This window comes from Prorops nasuta, unplaced genomic scaffold (genome assembly GCF_024137725.1).
Source record: "Prorops nasuta isolate Cenicafe-Biocafe unplaced genomic scaffold, Cenicafe_Pnas_1.2 PNAS00019, whole genome shotgun sequence".
Taxonomy (NCBI): domain Eukaryota; kingdom Metazoa; phylum Arthropoda; class Insecta; order Hymenoptera; family Bethylidae; genus Prorops; species Prorops nasuta.
This window is the reverse complement of record NW_027116816.1, coordinates 4013732-4041710: the sequence shown is the minus strand read 5'-3', so window position 1 is coordinate 4041710 and position 27979 is coordinate 4013732. Positions and strand designations below refer to the sequence as shown.

The 27979-nt window shown below is 36.9% G+C and overlaps 1 protein-coding gene across 3 annotated transcripts; it reads left to right on the top strand.

Moving 5' to 3' along the window:
• The first annotated feature begins 1671 nt into the window (after nt 1-1671).
• On the top strand, nt 1672-27979 carry LOC136780389 (uncharacterized). 3 transcript variants are annotated; one of them, XM_066738706.1, is made up of 15 exons: nt 1672-2472; nt 15545-15748; nt 16107-16190; nt 16491-16679; nt 16772-16810; nt 19513-19704; nt 20089-20183; nt 20614-20877; nt 21084-21162; nt 21232-21419; nt 22927-23183; nt 23556-23734; nt 23818-23946; nt 24168-24359; nt 24564-27979. In XM_066738706.1, the coding sequence occupies exons 1-15, from the start codon at nt 2373-2375 to the stop codon at nt 25613-25615; spliced, it is 3243 nt and encodes a 1080-aa protein (XP_066594803.1). In that variant the 5' UTR covers nt 1672-2372; the 3' UTR covers nt 25616-27979. The 3 variants fall into 3 exon arrangements, with proteins under 3 accessions (XP_066594803.1, XP_066594802.1, XP_066594804.1); XM_066738705.1 differs by having other exon boundaries at nt 21084-21419; XM_066738707.1 differs by lacking the exons at nt 1672-2472; nt 15545-15748 and adding an exon at nt 16390-16409 and having other exon boundaries at nt 16116-16190; nt 21084-21419.

The following is a 27979-nucleotide window of genomic DNA, read 5'->3' as shown; positions in this document are numbered from 1 at the left end:
TATTATTTTAATTACTTTAGTGAACGCATCCAACAATGTACGGCATCTATTGTGTAAACTGGGTAAGTTACGTAAACCGATTTTTTTCGAAATCGATTGGTGCTTTAAGAGAAAGGGGTTTGCAAACGATGTGATTTGAAGTTTTTCTTTGCAGGATGACGCGCCACTGAAGAATCGCGATGGTAAGTTGAAAAACTCGACAAACTCGTCTATCAACGGTAGTCACCGCTAATAGCCGGCTTCTCATTTAACTCCTCATATCCGTGATTCTAAACCCCTCAAGAAACAATTTGCACGTAATTTACCTTCGCCTGTCCGAGCAATCACTTATTTAGCTACGAAATGCATAGCATCGAACAACTGCGTGGGGCAAAGTGAAAAATTCACGTAAGTAATATTCAATAAATATTACATATCAAAGCATTATCAACATTTTTAAAACTTCATCTTCAAAAGCAAAAAATTTGAAATTCCTTCAAGTAATTTTTGAATGCTCTCAAACTTTGCAAAGTCACTCTATGATAAGAGAGATGAGTTTTTAGCGAACGAGATCCAAGAGAATCTCACTACGAGGAGAGACGAATTTACTTTTCTAAATTTGTCAGTCGATCGTCATCAAGATGGATCGATAGACTCGTTCACTCCGAGGTATATTATCCACTTAACATCTACTCGGTAGTTTACACCCCTTTTACATCTCGTTTAATTTCACTATTCCCTCCAGGGATACCGTCACACGTGGACCGAGTCAAGGGGGAAAAGATGAAAGGATATAGCGTTTTCCAAAGAAAAAATGAATAAAGCATATATAGTTAGATATAAGAACGAAGATAAAGAAGATATAAATGGAGGATTCTGGTAGGTTCGTCGAAGGTACGAGCATTAAAGTAAACGTGGAAGACTTATCGTCGGTGAACGATCTTTCGTCTTTCGTCAGTCTTGATCTAGAAGATTCATGACTCGACTGGAATATCCTCTTCGTGCGTCCTTCGCCGGATTGGATGGCCTGCATGGGTTGTTTCCCATAGGATCTCGATCCACTGCTGCAGCTCTTACATAAGTCGCATTGAAATTGATAGGTAGCAATATTCTGTCAAGCTGCACCTCTGGTCTCTCGTCATTTCGAGATGTATTAAATTTCCTCTTACTACAACTAACCAAGTTTTATATAACAAAACAATATATATTGAATCCATAAATCGACGCACCGACACTCCGCGCGAGACGTACTTACCATTTTCTAATATAAATCTCTGTTTTGAAATCATGTAATATTGCTTATAATTTTTTCGAAGATTTGTATAAATAAGAGTTTAAGAAGAGGAAGAGCTGGAAGGATCGAAAGGAGGAGAGATGAATGGATGGAGGAATAGAAGAGATCGGTGAGTTGAAGCACGTGGGCGTGCGGGATTGGTAGGATTCCGAGTGGTATGTATCGAGAGGAAGGATAGAGTAAAGAAGAGGAGCGTTTGGCTCCGGTAGGGAGACAGAAAGGAGAGAATGGGGGAGGGAGAAGAGCGAGCGCGAAGAGAAAGAAGGGAGGAAGAAGAAATAGAGAGGCAGAGGGGGGAGGAGGGGGAGGAGGTACGAGACGTTAGGTTGGGTAAGGTGAGGGCTCCTACGGTGAGTATCACTCGCTCATTGAGTCGTGCGTATTCTCGCCCGCACGAGCCTAACACAGTCCCATCCGTGTATTGTCGCGACAGTTTCACCCGATCCTCACCCCCCACTCTCACCCTCTCTCTCCTTCTTCCTCCTTCCTCTTCTTCCTTCCTTTTTCCCCTTTCTTCACCTCACTCTTTCCCTCTCCCTATAATAAACCTCTCCCTCGCGATTATACCTTCGTCTCATTCAAATCAGCCACGAGGGACCACCGTATACTTAAGTGCGCGCAATTTCAGCATTTTCGTACGGTACACCGGTTCCATCGAATCAGGTTAAATCGACGCATTCTCTCCTTACCGTTGTTGCTGTTGTTTGCTTTCATTTTCAGTGTCGATCCTTGAATGCGTCTGATGATAGGAGTAGGGGAGGTCGAGCCTCCTGCTACAAAAGGAAGAATAAAAAGATCAAAGAGGTCCGAAAGGTAAAACGGATTACGTGGGACAAGGGGGAGAGTCAGAGATAAAAACGTTATCGGTTCTGAAATCGAAAAGGAGAAAGAAGGTGGATCCGTAGGATAGATAGGTGGGTGCGGGTTGGTTGGCTGCCTGGCTGCCTGGCTGGCCGCGGCCTCTTATCCTGCGGAGGCTCGTGGTAACTGTGAAAGTCAAGGATCATTTTGGTGGTCGCGCGTGGAGACAGTGCAGCCGCGTTACTCTCAGTGCGCGATTTTTCCTCAAAACTTCCAGTGGTTTGTTCGACCAGAGGCAATGACCTTGACTCTCAGGGACAGGATCTGCCCGATCCTCACGCTTTTGCTCATCCTCCACGTTTCGCCGCTCTTTGGTAAACTTCAGCAGATTAAACCAGGTTAGTCTTATTATAACTCGCTCGCTCACTTTTGTCTTCGTTTCTTTTCGCGCGTCACTTGCAATCGATCACGTTCAAAATGGAATAACTTATTTTCATCAATATTCATAGATTCTTCTATACAGGATGAGGCACTTGACACAACTCTCAGAATAGAGGCGTGTAGACGTAGGAAATATTTTTCTTATTAATTGCGAAAGATATAAATTCTTTGCGTAGGATCTTTTCAAGCTCTTTTCAAATTGCTTTCAAAGAAGTTGTGCAAAAATTTATATCTCTTATGGAGTTACGTGGATAAATGAATTTTTACGGTTTAGCTCTGGGGCGTCGCATAAGTGTATAATAAGCTTGTGTAATACACTTTGGGTAATGATTCGTGTGCACACACGTTGGTAGTATATTATACTATAGCTCTGTGGGGTATCGTTCAAAGTGGAGTTTGCTAGCGTGTACAGGAATCAATTTCTGTACTCTCTGTTAGCGAAATTAATTTAATGCGCATGTTAATTATGTGAAATTTGGGAGATAATGAATTTGGTCTCGTCGAGGGTATTATGACGAACGTTGAAGAATTCGGGTACATGTATACAATGATGTTTTCGGTTGGTTGAGGCGAAAGTGGTGGTATACGTAGATGTTGAAACGGAAGTTGGTCGTTGTGCCTCTCGATGTCTCGAGGAGATTTTTTCGTCCACCTTTGGCTGCTGAAAACCGACCGACCGTCCGGCAGCAACAGGTGCCACCAGTTACAACCTTTGACCTGTCGACAACGCACGCTTCAATCCCCTCCCACTCCATCAGTTCACTTCCCTTTCCCAGCCTCTTTCCTGATTGGCCAGAGGACTACGAAATTCGCCAAGATTTATGGTATTGCTCGATTAGTACCGCAAGTTCGTCCAACCGTCCTGTTAATTCATTTGCGTTTTTTTTTTATGTTACGTTAAAACTTTCAATAGAAACTACGATTTACTGCTGCGATTTATATATAGTTTTGATTTTTGTTGTTGTTATTTTTATTATAATATTGATTCAGAAAAGTTTATATAAATGCCAAGATATACAGTGGACATGGTATATATATATATAGAGGCAAGAAAAAAATTCTTTTCTAGTTTCGTTTAAGGTATAAGGTGTTTAATTGCGGATATCAATTTCAGGAATGACAAATTAGGGTTTGAAAATTGTGCAAGCTTATATGTCCCGTAAGTTTCGTATAATTGAAATTCATCCCCTTCTTCGCTCCTTTGAAGATTAATCCAGCGAAAGATGCCAAAGTGAATCTTTTTCCCCGCAGGCAGAATAGAATGAATCTTATATGTAACGTCCGAGCCGACTGGATCTATACATCATCTTGCTGAAAATCGTGGCCGCTGCTTGAGCTGGCAATTTCGTGCCAACCCCGTGGCTCTCCCTGATAGAACTCCCTCTCTTCCTCTCGTTTTAACTTTTGTCCCTTCATCTTCATTCTCTTTTTTTTACTACACGTAGCTTATGCTCCACTGTGAAAGATCGTGCTTTGCTCTTCTCGCGCACCCTATTCTACCCCGTTCCACCCCCAACTGCAAACATCAGCAACCAGTAGCAAATTAAACTTCCGAAACCCATTTCAGAGAATCCCAAAATAAATGAACTTCATTTATCTGTCGAAACAATAGGACTTTATATATTTTCTGAACACGTGGTGTATAGAATAAAACAATTCTGTTATGACTCGTTCGTGAATGAAATTTCTAAGGGCGTTGAAGGGTCTATTTTTAAGTGTTTTAGAGGCTTTTATAGGAATTCTGATTTATTTCGTGTGTTAGAGTAGATTTTTTATAATAAAGCTGTCGATGTAGTTTCAAGAAATCAAACAATTTATATACATCTCGATGTAGGATTTCCGCTCAGCATCACTGCCTGATCTGGAGGCATTTCGCTTTATTGGATGTGACATATGCAGCCCAGCATCTGCGTCATGATATATTGCTAACTGTCAACGCGGATGATCGCCAAGGATTTCTGATAGAGTCAGCTAGAAGCTTCTGCCATCTAAACTGCTACTACAACTACTTCTTTACACATCCCATTTTTCTATCCAATTATTTGATATAGCTCTCGTTCCTACTCTCACGTAACAGCCAATAAACAATAATTTGTTAATTGTTTCTTCCATACCGCACACATCATTAATAACTAATTGGAGGACATAATATTACTATTGTACCATACATTTATATTATCTCAAACATTCAATCCTTTATCGTGTAATTTTATTTTTCATCGAAATTTTGTAATTAATGTGTCTTTCCTTTGAAGCAAGGATTTTTACCAAATATAATATTTTTTTTTTTACGTTTTCTGATTAGTTCGTGCAGAATATTCACTTTTCGTGTCGTTTTATTGAATTTTACATTGCAACGTTGGCTTCTTTCATATTAATTACAGAATCCGTAGACATAGCTGACGTTCGCTTAATTAACGCGACTGAATCTTTGCGAGATCTTATTACGTACTTCCTACATCATGGATTTACTCAAGAGTGAGTCTGACATGACGTTGCTTGTGGTAGAGTATACTTATGTGTATATGTATGGTAACTATAACACTTAATAGTAAATCATCACAATCTCTGTGAAACATATCCTCTCCTTGCTAGTGTACATATTTCTTACTGGATCCTAATTAAATGTCGTTTATTAAGAATTAATTAATTTCTGTTAAGATCTAATACAAGAAGTGATATTGTTTACCCAATACAACTTAATCGTTTTAGCAGATTTTAATTTATACATAATTATGAGTTTTCATGTGTCTGTAAATCGATGTAAATGACATTTGCTTAATTAATATTGAAATGAATCAGCAGGGCTAGCAATAATCGATGAGTGAGTAGTCCCGTTTTCGTAAGATGAAAATCGCTCGAATAATGTAGGTGTACGTTGGATATGGGAATCGTGTATACTAACACAGTGACACTGTAGTGGAGAATGCACAAGTGTATATACTAATATAAGTATATGAAAAATTTCTTTAAAAATTACCAAATTTAGTGATAGATAACGTTTATGCTATGCACATTCACTACTATACATTCTCACTTATGAATGTTATTCTGTTAGTATGCGTGAAGTGAATAGCAAATGGTTTGCAATATGAGAAAGATTTCGCTTGATTACTTGTACCAAGAACACATAACAATGTATAAAGGGAATGGAGGTTTTGTTGAAGAAAAACTAGTACAAAATATCCGACGTGTTTCCTGTCGTCCCTGGAGCAATGAATGAGAATTTCTTCTTGTTTTCTTCTTGATGGGTAACGTTAATGTGAGAAGAGAACCCTTCCTTCATCCCTTCAACACCGGAATGTTTTCTTATTCTCGACCCTTTTTTTTGTCACCCATATTCCTTTCGATTCACTTCATTAAACTCTCTCCTTCTTCTACTTTCCCCTCTATCTTCACTACTATTAACCAAAGACAATTTGAAAACTATGGAATTATACATTTTTTGTCCTTTGATATTCATTTTAATGATAAATTAAATCAATTCTTTTAATCCTTGATAGATTTTCTCTTACTTTTTTTATTAAAAATTCATCAAAATAAATTTTGTTAAGATTTAATTATATACAGATTGTATACTTAATCTTATCAAAACTGTTTCCATTTCAAAAAATGCTTCATAATTTCAATTATATAATTTTAATAAAAAATATTTATTATCATTTCATTTTAATATCTTTTTGCATAAAAAATCATAAAAATACGATCAAAATATAATCGATGACAATGATTTGTCTAACTCTCTGAAAACATCGTCAAGACATTTAAGATCTTGGGAAATCAAAAAAAGGCGAGCAATTCTGAAACGAGACTTTTGGGAATAACAAAGGGGAGCAATTGGTAATGATCTCGTGTATCTGGAGTACCATTTACACCCTACTGGAATGCCAGATTAGTGTCGGTGTTGATAATAGTATTGTTAGCGATAGGGAATGAACCTTTGAATGTTCTTTATTATGCGTAATCCAAGGGTTCCAATACAACTATGGGAATTAGTTAATTACACCGGGGCAAATTACATTCTTGAATTCTTGCTGATTGGGAATAAAGAAGAGTAATCAAGGTTAAACAATGGAAAGGGCTTGATTTGGACAGCTGGTGAATGGGGATTTTGCAAATTGGACGGTTTTAATGATTGAACGCGTGGAGCAAGCGAAGCGGATATTCCTGATTCCTGACCTGTTTTAATGCAGCCTCGCCGGAGCAATCCCCTGCGTTAATGCCGAGTGCGTAACTCGCCCGGTTGTTCACGTACAATCGTTTGTACCTGCTTAGCCTTTCAATGTATTCAACGATAAACTGCTTTGGAGTCTCCCTCTTCCCCTCCTCTCTTTTGAGCCTACCCCTTTCCAGCCCTTTACTATCTTCTCTTCTTCCATTTACATGACTCCATTTGCTAAAATATACCTCACTGGATGATTAATTAACAACCGAAGCTTTGCTAATTCCGCAGCTTCCTTTCTGAATACGTTCCTGTGCTTTCTATTGACTAGCAAAACTTTTGGATATAATAAGCTTTCAAAATTAGTCAATTCTGTAATTAATGCATGACGGGAATCAATTCTGCTGATTTCATAGAATTAATTAATTACAAAACAACACACATAAACCTGTATGTAATTTTAAAGCTGAAATATGGAAATTTAGACAATTTTGGTTTATTAATACATTGTTATAATTTTTTTTAATTGTAGAGACAAGTCGGAAGAATATATATGCAGAAAAATAATGACTTTATTTGAAAAATATCGATAAACCTGAGAAATAATTGTTCATTGCTGTAGTCGCCCCTTTATCCCTTTTAACTTTCTATAGTTTAATTTTAATGGTGATAAAAGATATAAAGTTTTACTTTGTATAAGAAGTACGAAGGTGCTTTCTCAAGTATTACATTCATCCTTGATAATAGTCATAAATTGTGTCTTTATTGCTCCAACAATTAACATTAAACCAACAGTAATCAACGGATTTTTTAGGCCTCAGTGCTACTTAAACTTTTATCAAAACTCATTTTCACAAGGTCGTCCTCTAATCTTGAAAATCGTAAAAAAATCTTGTACTTCGGCTATGTGAAGATCATTGCTGAACAGTAAGAAAGTTTGAGGAAAAAAGTTTAGGCTATATTTTTAAAATATGCTAGTCTAAATTTCGTTGAAAAATTATAATTTGATTGGACTATATGCAGATGAGTCAGTTCGGTTTTAGGTAGAAGCGAACTAGGCGTTAATTTGGTATTCAAGAATCGTAGACGGGCTTACCCGACGCACGCTCTGGTATGAAAGGCACTGCGCCGCTGCTGCTACTCCTGGCGCTGACATCGTATTAGGTCAGCTGTTACCTTCTTAGTTAATCTCTAATCCAAAAACTATTTAAAATCTCTCTGGTGCCCCCTTCTACATTACTAATTCTAATACAGTAAAGGCCAAACTTTTATATATAATTCTGAAAATATTATAGTAATTCTATCAAATAAAATTGTCTAAAATATTCAATAGTGCCAGTGCTCGTTTTGCTAATTAATTACCTTATAAAAATAAATATTGTTCTTTATGAAATAGCAAAGAAATAAAATAAACGGAAGAAACACCTTTAGAATGTGTAATTTTAATTTACGGTTAAAAATTATAATTTGATAAAGTTATTGCATGAGATAAAAATTAATAATGTAATAATGTTCAGTTTATGTCAATACGTTTCGAAGTTTTAGGTCGTATAAAAAGACATTTGAAATACTGAAAAGGCTATCAAATGATCATGAAGAGTTCAATGCTTCTGCTTATTATTGTCGTGCTCGCCACTATAATGGCTGTAAACGTTTGTAACAGCTGACCCCACATCTTGTGCTTATCGTAAAATGCCTTTGAGCTATTAAAAGTTCAACTCTTGTGCAAATTCACAGAAAGCATAATAACGTATAAGGTACACAATATATTTTTTGCACATCTGTAGCCGATGGGCATTTTTAACGATATCTATATAGTTTTACTCCTGCTGCATTATTTACCAAGTGTTGTGTAATAAATAGATACAGTGTGCTGTTGGCTGTGTACATACAATAAAGCACGGATGGATAGGTTATTTTCGAAAACATCCAATTATTTTTCGTCGTTGGTCCGTGGTTATTCTTATTGAAACAGTTGGTGGCTCGGTAGACTCATGGCTGGAGGTTCAAAGCATCCGAGCTGACCTGAGTCAACAAGGAAGGATCTTGAGGAACGTGGGAAGTTGACTGCGTTAAGGTCTGGTTGGCTCTTGCATACTCTGGACACAGAAGCTTGAATTATTTCACCGTGGTCCTTGGTTTTTCTCTCTTCTCCCTTAGCCCTCCCCTCTCCTTCGACCTTTTCCCTCTCAGCCAGTCAGTCTACTTTCTTTTACAAGTACTTCGTTATCTGTAAAGATTCAAGAGCCACTTTCCTATCGACGAATAATTGGTTTGAGCCCTCTAACGATTTCTCGTCTTAATTCAAATATACTTTTTTTGCTATTCTTACATTATAAGTACACATTCATTATTTTCGGCTATTAAAATGTTTTTTTCAAGTAAATAAAAATTTTATTTACAGTATCTGAGTCTGATTAATCGTTCCACATCAACATAGCTTTACGAAAAATTGTTGCGATCTAATTATGAATAGAAAGCAGACAAGCACTTAAAAAAGAATAATAGATAAGGTATAATTATTCCTACATTATTCTATTGATTGCAAAATAAATTACATACAAAAATGCAGTATAGAATACAAATTATAATACCTTTAGTATTTATACAAATTTACATTTATATTACTCTACATAGGCGTATTATCTGCATATTTCCGTACGCCATATCCCATTATTTTCACTATTACAGTATTAACTGTAAAATAAAACGATTATTGATTTTATTAAGCGTCAAGTAAATTAAACGGTTAATTCATCGGTTTGCAAAAACGCATTGTGGTCCGATGGAATTGAAGGTTGTAAAATGGTTTTATCCTTGATACTGAACGTGCTTATATTACCGATTTAAGAGGTCAAGACTTATACAAAGTAATCTCCGGTCAATTAAAGAAACTCGGAGCGCTTAACCTGCCGTGAACTTCAGCAATATGATCTTTAATTTCGACATTAGCATGCAATTACCAAAGGATGAGATAGAAGGGGGGGGGGGAGTAGCGACAAGAAAATTCTGAAAAATAATGAGTATAAGAAGTGTTGTATCTTATCCATAACAAAATTAGTAAAAAAACTCACGTTTCCAATAACTTTGGAAACAAACGACACTGGTTTTATTAATAAGTGTGCAATTCTTGGGCAATTATAATGAAATATTTAATTGTGGAATCCTAAATAATTATTATAAGTATGGCAAGAGAACGTCATACTTTTTCGATATCTGTTTCAGGATAAATTTTCTTTTCAATATCGCTTTCTACTAATTTTCTCGATTATCCTTTGATACTTGCTAAAAGCAAAATGATTTTTGTTTCAACACAAGTTTTTACAAAAACGATAAATTTACTTTACTTACGCGACAGGTCGAATATTGGAATTTAAAAATATTGTCTATCGCACATGTACAGGCGCGCATACCAATTTTATATTCGAGCGTGAGACGTCGCATTCCATCGCGAATAGCCAGTAATAACGCAGAACGGGATTTTTCGCAAATCTCTTCGGGTTCCATACGTTAACAAATCAATCCAGCCATGCATCGACTCGACTAAACCTCCTACTCGATTTTTCAGTTTCCTCCCCACCACTCCCCATCAGGATTTTCTCCCTCGATTAATTCCAATGGCGATTGGAGCATATTTCATCAGGTTCGTTTCTGCAGATATGTTCCATGGACTATTGAGAAATGTCAAAAATTGCACCTACCTTGTAATTTTCATAGCACAGACTACATAAATTTTTATAAGATCAGCCGAAAGTGATTGCAAAGGGTTGTGTTACATGGTCGTTTAAAATAATAAAAAAAAAAAGAGAGAACAATGGGAATGAAAAGAAGCAGAAACGCGGTAACATTACAGATGCGCTTGGCACTTAGAAACCGCGGGCATAAAATGCCTAATTATTCGCGACATGAATAATTCAAGCAGACAAGTTGGTGCCTGACGAGGCCGAACCAGGGTGGGGCTGTGTGAAAAAAAGAGGGAAAGAGATGAGAAGAAACAAGGAAGGAAACGCTGAGAGGAACGTGGACTATTAGCCGCTACGTTAAGGGAAAGAATGCTTAAAATTAACACGAGAGTCAACAACCCCTTTTCGTCACGTCTGCGTTTTATCCTCGAACCATGTCGCACTACACCAATCCCAATTATTTTTCTCTTAACGCCACGAGGCAACCTATACATAACGAAACTCCATACTATTTCTCACCTGAAACATAAACTCATCTTTGGCTCTAGCAGCCACGAAACCTCTCCATATTTATACACTTATCCTTTTTAACACTCAAACTCCAAAATTCCAAGGATTTAACGTGCGAGAAAAAAATTATATTCCAGATTGTATTACACCACGTTTTTCTCATGAAACTTCTCGGAAATAATATTCTCTCGGTAGGAATGATTCCATACTTCTCTGAAGTAGGAATTTAGTTTAATTAATTAATTATATAGAAAAGTTTTGTAGAGCCACGGGACTGAATAGTTGGAGTGATAATAAACGGTTTATAATTGATGGTAGGTAGAAGATCGGTTTGTGTTGGTTCATGATTCATTGAGAGTTTTGGGGCGAGGCGTTTGCAGTCAGGCAGTGGAACTAGTGTGTGCGATTGCACAGCAAACACGCTTGCGAGGCTTGGAGTGGGGTTTGTGGATGGAACCGGAGCCGGAACGCACACAAATTGCCAGGCGTGTGTGCAGGTGAAGTCTCGATGCCGTGGGGTCAGTCATTTATCATTGCATAAGATTCAGAACCTGTTCCGGTCCATTCATGGTAACCCTGCTGCCGATGCCGTTGCTGTTTCTGTTGCGGCTTTCTGGCAGCAGCCTTCGAAAGTCACCGCAGGCCAGCTAGGAAATCAAGGAGCAAAGGTCACGCACGTCCTCACTCTTTACTCTTCTGCGCAATGCTTCTCTTTTATTTCAATCACTTCCGGGTCTCTTCACAGTCCAGTCAGTACGAAACACCTTTGAAATTTTAAACGTCAAGAATACTCAGGGCATCCCGTTTCCTTCTTTAAATATCAAACATTTATTTATAATTTTTTCTATACTCAAAACTTTTCTCCTATTAATATTTTGATAACGATATATATTTGTAGGCTCTTGGAGATGATTTTGTAAAATCCAAAGTTAAGACCATAGGGATAAGTAGGAAATTTATACATATAAATTTGATGCGATATGCTAGATAGAAATAATAAAATCATTCTATCCTTATCTATACAGCAGCTCGTTTTTTGGAAGACACTATTGATGAAATTTATAAGAGCTGTATGACGATTTTAACGATTATTACACAAATACAAATTATAATCAACAAACTGTTCCGCTACCGCAGTTTTCCCCAATTAAAACCCGAGCAACTTTTTTACTTCAGCTATTGCTCGCCAATGAAATTTTGTTATTTAATTACTAAACGTTCAAATTACTGAAAAAACATTGTAAAATCTATTTAGCTTCCTCACGTACATTCTGTTAATTAATTTTTATTTTGCTCGTTGTTTGATTTTGATTTATTCCCTTTCTAAAAATTACAATTATATATAGTTAATAAAACTCATTATTCGTTATATTAACAGTCATATTTCAATATAGGGACAAGAATTCTTTTCTGTCGTCATTATTGAGCAATGATTAAGGGCAACAAGTAAAAAAGGAAACATTGAATATTGCTGTAAATCATCATCCCTTCGTTCCTGACAGGAAATTGTATATACCGTTATCCTTAAAACATATTGCTCCCTGCCCTCACCAAAAACAAGCCGTCCCTCTTCATCCTCCTTTTCGTGTCTGCCCATTCACACGTACGTATACTATGCTTGCTTACAAACACACACACGTGTATACTCCGCATACAGAGACTTCATCGACGAAACGAGAAGCGACGATTGGTCAGTGCCAGTGCAGTATCCTTTCAGCTTTTAAATTAAATTTTAGAGTTTACACGGTCCCACAGTCGGGCCCTCGAAGAGGGGTCTGTTATTTTTACCACGGCCGAGAGTTTAAATATAGAAGCACGAATGGAACCGGGCACATTAATAAGCGTCGAGGCTCTTATTATAAGTTAGGCTGCAGGCTCAAGGGGGGAGGGGTGCCTCTTTCTGTCGAAACTGGAGCGAATTATGAATTTACCTAGGAATCGAATTGGTTGTTTTTCCGGCTAGGTCGGTGGCTTCAGGCGGTAATTAAAACATGGCGACGGTGTCCGCAGCGAAGAAACTCTCGTAGTCGTTTATTAATCGTGGGCGATCACGCGATATTTCCGCAGCAGGGCAGAATTTATCGCCGCGCGTCGCTTGATTTATCAGTCGCGGTCCGATTTATCAATGCCGAACGGATTTAGCAAAGCCCACACCTCCGTGAACTGGAGTCGCGAGTCGATTGGTCAATTTCGCGCTATTACGCCTTCGAGCGTTCAATAATTTGACCGAAAATACCCATCCACCCGTCTTCACCGATCTTCCGCTATCTAATAATTAGCTGTCAGCCTTGTTCACGTTCAAAAACCACTCAGGAATTTAATTTCAGACTCCGGCTTCTCTGTTCTTTAAATCTCTACCGAATTCCTTTATACTGCTCGACTTTTTATAAATGACATTTTTCTTTCCCTTCCAATTGTTTTCGTTTTGATACGTACGTTCGGACAAAAAATTTAATTTTTATCCTTTACCTTAAATCTTACAGACTTTAAATAATAATTTGATTCTGTGGGCAACCGACTCGTTTAAATTTTAATCCGTTTTTATACATGCCTATGTCACTTAGCAGAGTCTATTTCGCAAAGTCTTGAAACTTTAATCAATACTCTATATAGCATACACTATATTCCAAAATTCTAGTAGATGGTCTAAAGTCCATACTTGGGATCTTTCATTTTAAACTTTTGTACAGAATATTTTTCTCAGCGACAAAGTCTCACTGAAGCTTGCAAATTTTACCGGTAACCAGTAATAATATGCTCGTTACTCGGGAATTTTGCAAATTTTAAGATATAATAGTTGAAAGTCACAAATTTGTTGCTTTGGCAAACTGTTATTAAAAATATGAATGGTATATGGTACGCGCGGTATTTGGCCTAATAAAACATGAAAAAACCAAGTAATAGTTTGAAAGAAATTTATGAAGAAGTTATGGGAATTATGGTGGTTACTTCTGGACGTAAAAAAGGTAAGAATTAAGGAAGGAAGGAAGGAATTCAAGAAGAGGAAGAGTAGATGAAAAAAAGAAGAATAGTGCGCAAGAAGAAGGCCGCCCACGCGTCTGGCAAGCATTGGCGTGTTTGCGCCGTACGACTAGCTGTTGGCTTGCTGTATGCGTGTAATGTTACGTTACGCGTTATGTTATTTCCCGGCAGGGCCGTGGGCTTAAAGTGCTGGTAGGGGGAGTCGCACAGGGAGAAGAGAAGGAGTCATGATCGTGAGTGCCGTGAGACGAAGAAGCAGAAAACATGGAGAACTTGGCTGCGGTCAGGCCAGAGTTCGCTCCATTCATATCTTCGCTTCGCATGTACTGTGTTGTTCCAGTCCTACCATCTTTCCCCTTCCCGTAGACCACATCTGCACACGTATCTGCGGACATTAGCCATTGGCGCCGCAAACCACAAATTCCTCTCATCCAAAGCAAACCATTCACTCAAAGTGATGTTAATCTTTTTAGATCACGTTGAATCTCGTTTAAAGTAGTCTATTATATCTTGCAAACAGCCATTGAATAAATGAGTCCTTTTTATGAGGACACCTTAAGTCTTGCTGGCTTAAACCTCGTATATGCGAGGGAATTAAAAATTGTTTGTGGTATTCGAACGATTTTTATAAAAGTACATGTTAATTCATCGAAGATTGATGCGGGTTGGTATATTCTCGTTAAATTTGGAAGAAAAACTGGATAAATGAGGGTTCGTTAAATTTACATTCCTGGTACACAGTGGATGTTAACGAGCTAAAGCTTTGAGTTTTGTTTTTCATGAATGTCCCTTTTTTGTTTTGTCCTTTATTTGCTTTTTTTTATTTCCTATGCGGCCCCTTATTTATCAGTTTTGCACATTGCTTTCCAAAGCTCCGTAGGAGAATTGACTGGAAATTCCAGATATGCTTTCACTGGCAACGAAGCAATTCACGGGTACAATAATCCGTAATCCTTGACATGTGTAAATAGGAGTGTAAATACAAACATAAATAATGTCGCTTACTCTTAATTCAAAATAAATAGATGTATCCTTATATCAAGATCTTTTTACGAGTAGTTGAAATAACGTTGAATTTATTTAGCCATAAATATTCTCATTCGACTGTTGACAAAACTCAGACAATATTTATTAGCTAATTAAAGGGGAACAATTATGACAAAGTAAACATTATTGGATTTGGAGAGAAAGATAGAGCGTTGGCAGCAACTCTGAAATATCAAAGACTTTGGAATCTTACGATTTGTAGAAATACAACGTAGGAAAGAGAGAGAGAGAGAGAGAGAGAGAGAGACAAAGAAAAGGAGCAAGAAGTTTTTTGCGGACTATATCGTAATAGTTTCAGTTGTCCCCGTCACTTGTGCGGTTTTTACCAGCGAAAGTTACTTGTGCGAACAGCTTCAAACAATTGATTTCTTATCTTTGTCACTGTTATTCTTTATCGATTGGTATGGAAAGCTATCCCAAAATCATTTGTTTCGCATACTATTATTTTATAAAACACGTTAATTTTTGTATTATAATTTATACTATCATTAAGCACTGAGCTTGATAGGTTTGAGCTAATATTTTACATTATTTCTGCATAGAAATTTATTAGTTTTCAGTCTGAAGAATTCGATGTATTAAATTTAATATTAATGATAATAATATCCAGCATATATTCAACGAATGATTTATCGTTTGTCAAAGGATGTAGATACGAAGGTCGCCGATATCAGGAAGGGGCTTCTGTACCAACCTCAGAGGCCTGCCTGCAGTGCAAATGCACCGAGGGATCCCTCAGATGTCGTCTCAGAATTTGTCCACGGCTACCAAACCCTCCACCACCGGGGTGTCGGATTAAGCTTCCTGAGGAGAACGTCTGCTGTGCGGAGCTTGTGTGCGGCGAATTACGTTAGTACGCGACAAATCTCTCCTCTCCTTTACCCTAGACATCAATATCTGCCTATATCGAGCTATCATTCGTTTCTCTTTAACCCCTAAATGCATTCTGTATATAAAAGTTAATCTATGAGTTTAAAAAACACCTATCTTACAAAATATGTACTTATTACAGTATTTTTAAAAGGATGTTATATTTTTCATCGAAAGTACAGTGCAAGACTAATGCATTTGAGGGTTTGAAACAACCATTCGAGCAGCTCTTGTGTTATACTTATAATTTTACTTGGAAGATAAAAATGTAGGGAGAGCATTTTCGTACGTTAATTGAAGGTATAACGGACTATGGATGAGAATAATATTATTTCAGTCGATGCGGAAAATATGCTGCGTCGGTCTAATGCAGAAAACCTAAAGTCAGCTAACGATGAAGATCTTCATTCACGATTGGAAGGTAAGCTAACACAGGCATTCAGATAGTATAAGTGATTTCTTTTTATCTCTCTTTTTGTCAAATCGAACTATTATGCGTAATAATAAATATTTAAATTGAGGATCCTGGTTTGATTAATGATTTTTTTATTAATTAACTATAAATAATACGGATATATCATATGAAATGTATAATTTTCTATTTATGCATAACTATTAAGTATTAGGAATAGAAGGAGAGGTAAGCGAATGTAATTTAAAGTATTACAGAGGCGTAATAATAGTAATGGTAAGTGCGTAAGAAAATTAAATATTTCGTTAGGTTGCCTGCATGATGGGATTCGTTACGGTCCTGGCTCAGCCATGATGGGTTCTCGCAGGTGTGAATATTGTTATTGCATCTCTGGCACACGGCGGTGTATCAGACCCAAGTGTCTTCTTCCACTTCCAGGCTGCACCGCGCTCTACGCTCCTCACTCTTGTTGTCCAGTTGCTTACAACTGTACACGTGGTATGTTACGTCATGTACCTGTTTTCCTTCTGCTCTCATAATGCTCGCAACTTGCCCTTAACATTCTCATTTTTATCTTACCTTTTTCCCAGAAGTTCTACCATCAACGACGCCCCCCCTTACTGCAAATGGTAAGTTGATGTATTTATTATTTAATTATTTGCATGTCATTTTCTAAATACTGCATTCCTGCGATGAAAATATAAGCGATATTACACTATCTAACGCTCTAAAAAAATAATATATATAATTTATAATAAAGTTTACTTGCTTTTGAATAATTGTAAAGTTATCAAGTTATTTTATCGCATCCATTGTATTTTTTTCGTCTAACTTTAAAAGTTTCAGCTTTGTTAAGTGTTAAATACGCGTCAATCTATGCGTTTGTCTGAAACAATTCTGGTTTTATGACATAGTTCAATGGCTTAATCTGTATTAATTAAAAATCAATGATGATGATGAAAATAAATGAACGAACGAGCGAACGAACGTCGCTGACAGATTGCAACTGACAATGCGAGCTCTAAATGGCACAAAGTGTCGCCTCGTTTCACCTGACCAATTGTCAGCGATAACCTTAATTAGTTTCTCAATACTAACTTAAATCCACCTATAAGAGCTCATTTATGTTTTTGTAACCTCGTTCCTATTTAACTGAAAACTCTATATATTCTGAATTCCTTTTATTACGTTATATAAACTTACCAAAGGGAATGCTTTGAAAATCTACATTGAAATTACGTAAAGCGAACATTTTTATTTCTGCTTTACGTAAACATGACAAGTATACACAATATTAAGATAAAAGTTCCTTACTCTGGAAAAGAAAAGGAGCATTACTGAATAAAGAATATCTACGTTCTTCAAGCTGTTTCTATAATAACCAAAAAATTTCTTTCAATTTAGTATTTTTATATTAGAACGTTTTTTTTTTTTTAGATAGCCAATGTTTTTAAAATACGGGCTTTGAAATTGATACAGTGCGAAGTATAAAATATTGAGGAATTTCAAATCGCTGTTACATTTGAACATATTTTTTATTGCTTTATCAATAACTTTTACCATTTTCACAAGAGCAATAAAAGGCTATTCAGTGGATGACATATTGCAATATTTCCCTTTCAGAAAATGTTTACTTCTATTAAAAGTTGTAATAAATATATTCGTTTGTATTGTATAAAAAATACAGACTTCTTTGCAGTTAGTCATATAAAATTGACATGTTATTCATCGATCAGACGAAGATAATGTTTTACCATGCAGCTTAATAATTGCCTTAAGGTTATTATAAAAAGGACTTTTTATAAAATACCCCTTTTTGCTTTATAAAAAACAACTTTAATGGCTACAAAAATTTTTTTTTGAGATAAGTGTAACCTACTTTATCGGATTCAGGCTAAAGATTAAGGCCAGCTTTTCTCAGAGTAAGAATATTAGGTGTTGTTTTAAACATGGCGGGATGGTTAGCGCTATAAGCATAAGGTACAACGCGGTACTTTAGTCAGGGGGTAATGTAATGTTCTGCTTGAGGAAGATATACGACGACCATGACGAGAAGGGAAAGGAGACTGTGTGGTGAAATTCATAGGGTAAAAGGAGCACTGGAAATGAAGAGGGAGGCTGTAATAGTGGCGTTGCACCGGTGATAATAAGGTAGAAAAAAGATCAAAATGACTTAATGTACTGTATAAAAGAGGAAAGATAGAAAAAGAGTGAAAGAAATAGTAATAAGAAGCTGCACGGATTAATAAAGGCATAAGAAGAAAAAAGTGGAAGATATTTTGTCTGAGGAGGATTTATGAAAAAATTAGGAGCAACCAAGGAGAAGATGTATAGGGCTTGATAATATGTTTTAAAATGAGCTAAGGGTCGAAATAAGTCATAAAAGGCCTAATAATGGAATACGTAAAACTCTATAAATAATAATTTTAAAAGTGTAAAAGATATTAAAGTGTGCAAGGTACTTTTATGTGACGGAGAAGAAAGAGAAATTGCACGAGAAGAATAAAACAAGAAGGTAGTCAAAGTGAAGACTATATTATATGAGGTAGATATAAGGATGAGTATATACAGGGTGTCTAAAAAATCCCAGACTTTTTAGGTAGCTATGTATTATATAAATACAAAAATTTCAGAAGCTAATCCAGTTTTATTTAACCCCCCTCTAATACTTCATATGTGACCCTTTTTTTATAAAATCACTTAATTCCCAGACTTTTCAGACACCCTGTAAAGTAAAGTGAATAGGAGATTTTTAGAGTTAAGCTGCGTAAATAGGATATGAGATGGGGTTTTCTGAAGATATACGTAAATTTTCGGTTAGATTTCCTTTACATTTGCCATAGCTTTTCCCAGGTTTTGCTAGATTTCCCGTTGCTAGGCTAGCGAAGCTCGTCGTTCGTTTATCGCCCAGTTTCATCGTGGCCACTTAAAATTTAAGCTTGGCTTATACCGCTCGGCTCAACGGGTAGCTGCCATCCACGCCTCTGTCACTGGCCACTGGCAATTGGAAACTGAAAGTACCGGAAATTTCGGTCATCCACGCTTGGCTTCTCTATTACAAGCTACGACATTCGCTACATGCAAAATTGTTCTTTACGACTTTTTGACCATCTTGCAAAGTATGACCAAATAATTACCTTTGCAATATTTTTTCTTATAATTTAATGCCATTAGTTTTCGAGCAATTGTTCAATGAAAATTGCGTTATTCTCTCTGAAATCGAGTAACATAATGATACATTCAAAACACATTAAATTTTTTATTGAAAAGGATTATAAAGAAGCGTTGTTTAAACCTGAATAAAATTAATGCAACTATTATTGTTATTTAGGTTGTCAAATAAAAGATCGAATCTACAAGGAAGGGGAGATGGTGAGAGAAATAAGTTGGAAAGCTGCTTGTGACAATTGTTTTTGCGCAATGGGGGCAATTCGCTGCGTTCCCCTTGCATGTGCACTACCATTGCAAGGCTGCAGCCCTATAGTTCGCGAAGGACAATGCTGTCCTTCTACCTACAATTGCAGTGAGTTCCAAAATCCATTATTAACAACGTCAGAACAGCCCGGTTTGCGTTTTTTTCGTTTCTTCATTCCCTCGTGACAGAGTAATTTTAACACAATTATTCTCTCTCTCTCTCTCTCTCTCTCTCTCTCTCTCTCCCTCCCTCTTTCAATTTCACATTTAAAGCAGCGGAAATAGAAACGGAAAGTATTTAATCGTAGGTATAAGTGGAGAGAGTTTGTGAATTAAGAGAAAAAAGAAAAATGAAAAAAGTGAGAGGCAAGGGGAAAACGCAAAACGAGTGCTGATAAAAGGAAAGAACCCTGGGCTCTTACACACAATCCCAATTACCACCCAGGTGTTCTGCCCCGAATGCTATAAGAAACTGACAGATTAAACGTTCAAGGCGGTAGCATCGAAGTGAAGGCCACCCAGAACTACGCCTCGTACGCCTTCATCAGCAAGGATTACGCCAAGTTCCGCAAGGAGACCAACTTTTTCGTAGGTTCTGCCTTATTTTCATTCGTCATATTCACCAAAACCCTTCTCAATTATATCACTTCCTCCTTTCACCCTTTCCTCCCAATTTTTAAACCATTATCATCATCAAAATTATAAATACTATAATATTAAACAACATTACCTTTTTTTTGAAAATAAATTAATTACAGTCAGGGCACAGGATCACATATGAATAACGGTACATTTGTATGGATTTAATATTGATTTGTTTATTCTTTTAATTTATTAACATCTTTATTTACCTTTCACATTTAAATTCTAATTAAATTCTCCTATTTAATTTTAATTGATTTCATCCGGGGAATTTAAAGTAAAATATACAACGTGAAGAATATGAAGCTACAATAATAAAGCGTTTGGAAGGAGCAACAATGCATAATGTAGGAATAATGTTTTCTTATATAAACAGCCTGTGATAGAACAAACGACGGATCTATCAGTGGAAGGCCGAGGTCATCGAGTAGTGGAGGAGAATCTGGAAGGCAGGACTACGGATGCCGACCAAGAGACGTCGACGGTCATCGACGTTGTTGAATCTACCGCAGTACCATCAGCCACTGGCATGGATGTCGAGATAACTGACAATGAAATACCAAGTGAGATCGAAGATCGTGCCAAATCCACAACCGCTATTATCTTGCCTACTACAACAACATACGAATCTACTGATCAGGTGATTCTCCAACACCGATCCTAATGCCTTAAACGTCCGAATATTTGTTGGTAACATTTACTCATGAGGATTACTTTGATCAAACAATTATCAATTTTATTAATATTATTTAATAATTTCTTTCATTAACAAACAATCTTTGCAACATGATTTTATCACTGTGTTTATTGTTGGACCTCTTCAATCAATTCTTATTCTTTGATTAGACAAGTATAGATACCACCATAGCAGAGTTATTTACGGAAACCACTCACGATATTCCGGAGACATCTGCTACGGTTATCAGTGAGTCCGATGCCACTATAATCGATGATTTATCAACTATCGAACATTCAACGTCATCACCTGTAACAGAATTTGTGACAACGGTGGATTCGGCGCTGAGCAACCTTAACGAGAAGAAGGATGTTAAGGCTAAAATTGAAAAGTTTAACGTGACCGAAAATCGTGAAAGCACGCTTATCCCGGATGATGAAGGGGATCAGGAAAGGACTGATTACGACACCAAACAGAATGTAACTGATTTTGCTGGTAACTTAACGGTTAGTCTCATAGTAAAGTACATTATAGTGACTGCTTATAGTGTAGGTAGCGATAGTTAAGAAAATGCAGTGTTTTAGGGGGAATCCTCCTAACGCCGGACTGTACCTAAGACTGGGCACAAGCAGTATCTCCGTATAAGTAAACATTTAAAAACGAGTATATGGAGGTGGTGAGGGAGAAGAGGAACATAAGGCCCGTGTCGCGACGTGTTTTTGTTTTGCGCTCTTCGATTGTGGCGAGCTTTGTTCACTTTCATACTAATGATCACGTAGCATGGTGAAATTTTCGTTTTCCTGAATAATGAAATATAAAAGTGCTGCTATTTTAAGAAGCGAGTTCAGTAAATATTGTTATATTAAAAATTTAATTCTACCGAAACACTGAAAGTGTCTGATTTAAACTTTTTACTTTATATCTAAATATCTCCTATTATTCGATAAACAATTCTCTTGGTAGCAGGCAGCAATATTTATCAATTAAATTGTGATTAGTATGTATTTATTATTTATTATTTGTAAATATAATTTTTTCTTTCATCTAACGAAATAGAGAATATTCTTGCAAAGATATCTACGAAACGTGTACTGAAATAAAAAAATATATTACAACTAAAAAAAACTGGTGAAATTAATGTTTTAGGTAAGCACTTTTAATTGGCAAAAGTGGTATGCCAATCAGTAGGGAAAGTAACTTCAGAGTGTAAATGATGGGATCATAAAACATATGTAGATATTTCGGGATATTCCGATAAATATTACATTTGTGAAAAATGAAAAGTGTATTAACAGATTGTGTACGGGAAACATACTTTTACGTTTTCTCCAGTATGTCACTGGCGAATGTAGATCAATATTCTATGTTTACTTATTAAAAAAAATCGCTTTTTAATAGTCATAGAACAAACGTTTACGTGTAAAATAGAAAATGAAGTAGTTGTCTATTTATTGCGATTTTACTGTATGATCAAGTGTCCACGTCGACATTTACCCATACACAAAGCTTTAAGATTATTGGATTTTAGAGTACGTTATGGGCTGTATTCAAAATCAGATCCTTTAAATAAGACGGCCTTCCTTACCAACTGTCCTTTTTTTTAATGGTGATAAAATAACTATCCTTAAGACAGTTTAATTTATAAAAACTAACAATGAATACCATCGTATCTCATGTATTCGGTACAAGGGACCAAAAATTGCATTGGTAACAACTTTAGTCCAAATATTAATACTCAGTTTTTATTTAAATTGGAGCTTTAGATTCTTTGGACAGTGTATATAGTAAATAAAAAAAATGTGTTCTAATTAGTTAAATATTTATCATTAAAATGGCTTAAGTGTCCGACGGTATAGGGATTCCCTCTACATTACATCATTATTTATGTCATAAATTGAAAGGAAAGTTAATAAATGATTCTTAAGAGCTTTCAAAAAAAGCCTACTATGATTGTAAATCAGTAATATTACGTATAGGAGGATATCGACTGGTTCGTATTATTTGTGATTTCAGGTGACGGAAGCTATGGGTAAAGGACCCGTCAACGGTCCATCGTCGGCGGTCCTAATGCCAGGTAACATCCTCGTGATGAACGTGACAGTGAAGACAAATGTCTCGGTGGGCCACATACAGGGTGTCACAATAAATCCAATTAGGTCCATCCCGCCTGATGTTGAGGCCATTTTGAACATCACTCATAGGGAGAAAACAGACGAATATGACTATGATTACAGCGAGCCTACATTGCCTCCTTCTTTACCCAATGTTAGGTAATCTTACTCAAATTTATTTCTTATCTTCCAACCCACGTCCTTTTTTCTTTAAATTTTCAAAGTTACGTGGAATCTTTCCTCTTTATTCCCACTTATTCATAGCTCCTTTTTTTCCAATGCAATATCATGTCTCTATTTTTCTCACTTTCCTTTACCCAACTTTTTCTTTCTTCCAAAGTTTAATCAATTTTATAAAAGTATGTATTATCCTCTCTTGAACTTTTGCCCTATTCATTTCTATGGACTTTTAAAGATTCCAATATGAGCACGGCCCTTCTCATTTTGCTCTACTTTACTTTAAAGCCTCCGCTGGAATTTTAAAAGTCAATTAGAAGGAGTGGATGTAAAATATTGTTTTATTTTCTTCAGAATCATTCCTTTTGTCGCGGCGGATGCTTTGGATAAAGATAAGGACTTGCCTTCTTCGGTTACAGGATATACCTCTAACTCAATTATAGCTCACTCCGAATTGCGTCCGACTGAAAAAACTGCCTTTTACGATATCATCGCGCAAAAGAATAGGTTTAGCCCTCCAGTTGAGACTGAAGGTGAGAAATATTTCTGAATATTTTTATCATTTAAGAAACGTTTTAAGAATTCTTAAATCGATTCATACGCTCATTTCTTTCAGGGGGATTTGTGCCTCGAGAACCACCATACTTTAATCCTTCATTTCACTCGACGGATTTAAGTCTGGAAATTGGTACTGGAGTTACAGTAATACCAGCACCAATTGCTAATCCTCATCGAAAGAATGATGGTAGGTAATTTATTTGTTATACGAAGTTTCATCGACTTAATCTCTCTTTCTGTATTCCTCCATCATTTTGTTTCCTTTTAACTTTACATGTATTTGAGAATGAGTTTCATTGATTATAAAATTTAATCTCATGCTCTGCAAATACTATGTAAAGTACTGTTTGTAATCACCAGCTTTTCACTTATTCATCCGACTTAATGTTTTTCATTTGGCATCAAAAGATTTGGGTAGCAATTGCCTTTACGAGAGCCGTGAGTACCGACATGGTGAGATGCTGCCCGGCATGGGCATCTGCATAATTTGTATGTGCTACAACGGAGAGGTAGTGTGCTCTTCCGAGAAATGCCCTCTCAAGAAAATTAGCTGTAGGAGAATCAACACGGAGCAAGAGTGTTGTGGAAGGATAGTTTGCGGTATGTATGTAAACAACATCGCAAAATTCGCTTTACGTCCCTTAATTATACGAGTAGGTTTTTTCCTCCGTCAGAGTTCTTTCAGTTTGGTGTTAAAGACTGGTAAACAAATTTCTAAAAGAAATTAGTCCGACTCTCGAATTGTATCCATCGAAGGTGTCTCGAAAAAACAGATATGATAAGATATTATATGTTGATCGACAGATAACGAGGAATCACCGACTGTGGTTTTGGACCGAGCCGATGCTACGGCTCCCTCGCAGCATCAGCCAATTGTATCTCCGGATCCGTTTCGTGACGTCATCAAGACGGAACCTGCCCCGGATTTACCTTCATTGATCGAGGACATGATACCATATTTGGTAGAGCATGGAATCACAACACTCAGACCAACCACACCGATGACAGCTGCATTGCTGAAGCTGCCGATGCAATCTCAAGGGCACAAAACACACGATCCAAACTTCAACCTAGTAGACAAGTTAGCGCCACCGATAAGACCGTCCTTCGATAACAGAGAGGGACAAGCAGATAAATATCCATCGAACGTCCTCCAAACGTACGAAGATTCGTCGCTGACCCACAACGAACTTGATCAGATTCTGAGACAGAAGGCGCAAGAAGTCAAATTGTCCTGGGAGAAGACCACTTTAATCAGGATAGATCACACGACTCCCGTTCCCGTGCAAGAAATTTCATCAGAGACTGTCAGCGCCACCGCAACGAGCTTGGTCGGTTTAAATAAAAACAACAGCGATTCAAGCGCCACTAACAAGCACCGTGATCAATTCCCAACGAGGAAACACGATTCCAGTACCGTCGCAGTATCGTCGAGTGCGGAGACGGACGAGGATGATCATTCCATATTCTCACTGGACAGCGTACTCGATTTTTTCTTTAAAGAGACAAACCAATCCACTACGGGGCTTGATGCCATCGGGGAGCCAGTGATTTATTTACCAAACTCCACGAGGGCGACTTTGCCGAAGATCTCCGAAGTTTCCGTGACTTCGGCACCGCCTGCTTCGATCGCGCCTACGAGCAAAGCTAACTTAACCTCTGTAACGGTGACGTCATCGACAGATCGGAGAGTAGATGCGACCGAAGCGCCGGTCGGCGGTTTGCTGAAGCTTGCTGGATGCAATATTTACGGTAGGATGTATCGTGTAGGCAGGATCATAACTGAACTTTCGGATCGTTGTCGAGAGTGCAGGTGCACAGAGGTCGGTGTCCAGTGCAAACAGCTTCAATGCTGACTAATCCAATCACCAGTATCGCTTCGACGACATTCGGCTTTCTCCCTGAGTATGCCATAGTCGTATTCACGATCAAATAACTACGCCTTGAAATAGACTGGAATTTTCGACGGTTTTTTTGTTTGGCGTCCAATGAAATCTACTTTTATATGTACTTGCCGTCGAGACACTACCGTGTCTCTTCATTTGATTAATCAATTGTTGGATGGCAAAGCCAGCGAGATATCCAAATCAATCTCACTTGGTGGATTGCTGAATTATTGAAGGCTTTTGCACAACCCGCGTGCTGCTTTATTAAAAATCGCTGACGCCAATGAAGCCTGAGCGTTAATTAGAAGTTGGTGATCGTACGCTTTGCCCCCTTAACAGCCATTATTCCTTAAGTATATCGCCATTCTAGCCACAAGACGTTGCTTCTCCGCGACGGGATTAATGAAAAGTTTTCTATGAAAGTTTCTATCAGAGGCGAGTAAGAGTGACGGGGGTGGGGGTTGAATTGTGGAAGGATAAGGTGGTAAGGGCGAAAAGAGGGTTAGGGGGTTGGACAGCATTATTCCGGACGAGCTTTCATAAGCGACTGTGGAGGAATTATATAGGAGGATCCTGGCAAAATCGATCAGGATGTAATTGTGAGGAATAGTCCTTCCGTGCACAGCAGGATAAGTGGATAAAGCGGAAGTTGCCGCGCGTTATTTGCTCACCTCCTTCATGCCCCATCTTTAATAGGAATTATCCGTCCTTCATATACCAGACGCCACTTCCATTTTGATTTATCTTCCCAATTTATCTCGCTGGCTAGAACGCGAAAATATCGCGCCAACGGCCGAGGATAATCGTCCTGATGCCAACTCTAACCCAAAACTCAATTACTTTACTTTAATCATTCAAATCATGATTCTTCTTAAACCTTCCCCATTCACTTTGCGCGTTTAAGCTATATCTTAACTAAGAATTTCTCTATTTCTTAGTTATTAACTTTTTCATACTTTATAATCTTTTCCAATAAAAATCAGCAGTTCTGCAAATAATTATCTGGCCTCTATTTATGAATCATTGTTTATAGAATATTTATTATTATATGAATAGAAGCGTAATGAACAATTAGCAAATTTTTTCAATGCCAAATCAGAATACGTACTTGATTTAAAAAATGTTAATTGTTACATATCGGGAGATCGAAATGAGAAATCGTTGGAGATTAAATTTTTCACGTTTATTGATGACTGTAATAAAGTGAATGCAGAAAATGCAGTTGGAAGAACGTAATCCGGTAAACTGCACTGTGTTATAAAGTCAGCTTTTATTTGTTTATTGATATTGTTAGTACATAAATAAACATTTGCTTGATCGTTAGATTTGTATCAGTCTTTACGAGCAGATTTGGAAAATATATAAGACAAAAAAGAGGATTACACTATTGAGCAAAGTACACAAAAAATAATTAATTAATTACAGTAAGTTGTATATCGATCATGTAACAGATAAACTGAATTGAAAAGAAACAAAGAAATTTTAGCTTTAAAACACGCGGTATAGTTTTAAAAATCGGTTTTTAAAATTGGGACGGCCAAACTTGCCGCAAAAAATAATAGTGCCTCGACGCCGGTATAGACATGTCATTATCTACTTTTATATGTACTTGTCGTCGAGACACTGCCGTGTCTCTTGATATATAACTGTAAGACTTTAATTTTAGTTATATAGAAAATATTCTATTATAAATACATATATACCATTTGTAATCGAATTCTTTCTTACTATAATAATACTAGGTTTACTTTGTCATATAAGAACAAAAATCTCAATTATGATGTTAATAATTCCCCTCATACATCACCAGATTTATCTTAATTATCTCTAAAACTCATCGTGAAGTGTTGTTAATGAAATATTGACTCGATTGAGTTTATAAACCGCGCTTTAATATATATAAGCCTTTCCATAGTTTTAATAGAGAAATGAGAGAGGAGGATTGAATTAGATTTAACACACCTGTATTGAAATTTTCTGGGTCTGAAGTGTGTCAAAACCTCGTCTACTTATGCACTTTCGTGCTCCTTGTTTTTGCAAATTAAATTCCAAACGGAAGATGCAAATTACTGGCACATATCAGAGCTGAATATAATACTCTGAATGTTCACTTCTGCACTCTAACTAAAATAAAATTTAGCAAGGATCAATTTACAAATCCCTTTGAACAAAAAGGATTTTAATAGGAAATTTTCTTCAGAGATCTACTGATTATCCAAAATTAGATAGCGTCCAGTTTTAGGGCCCTAAGCCTCCGAAGCCTTCGCTCTGAATGCCGTACAGAGGCTTGTACTTATAGTATAATACAATAATATGCATAATAGCATTTTTTGT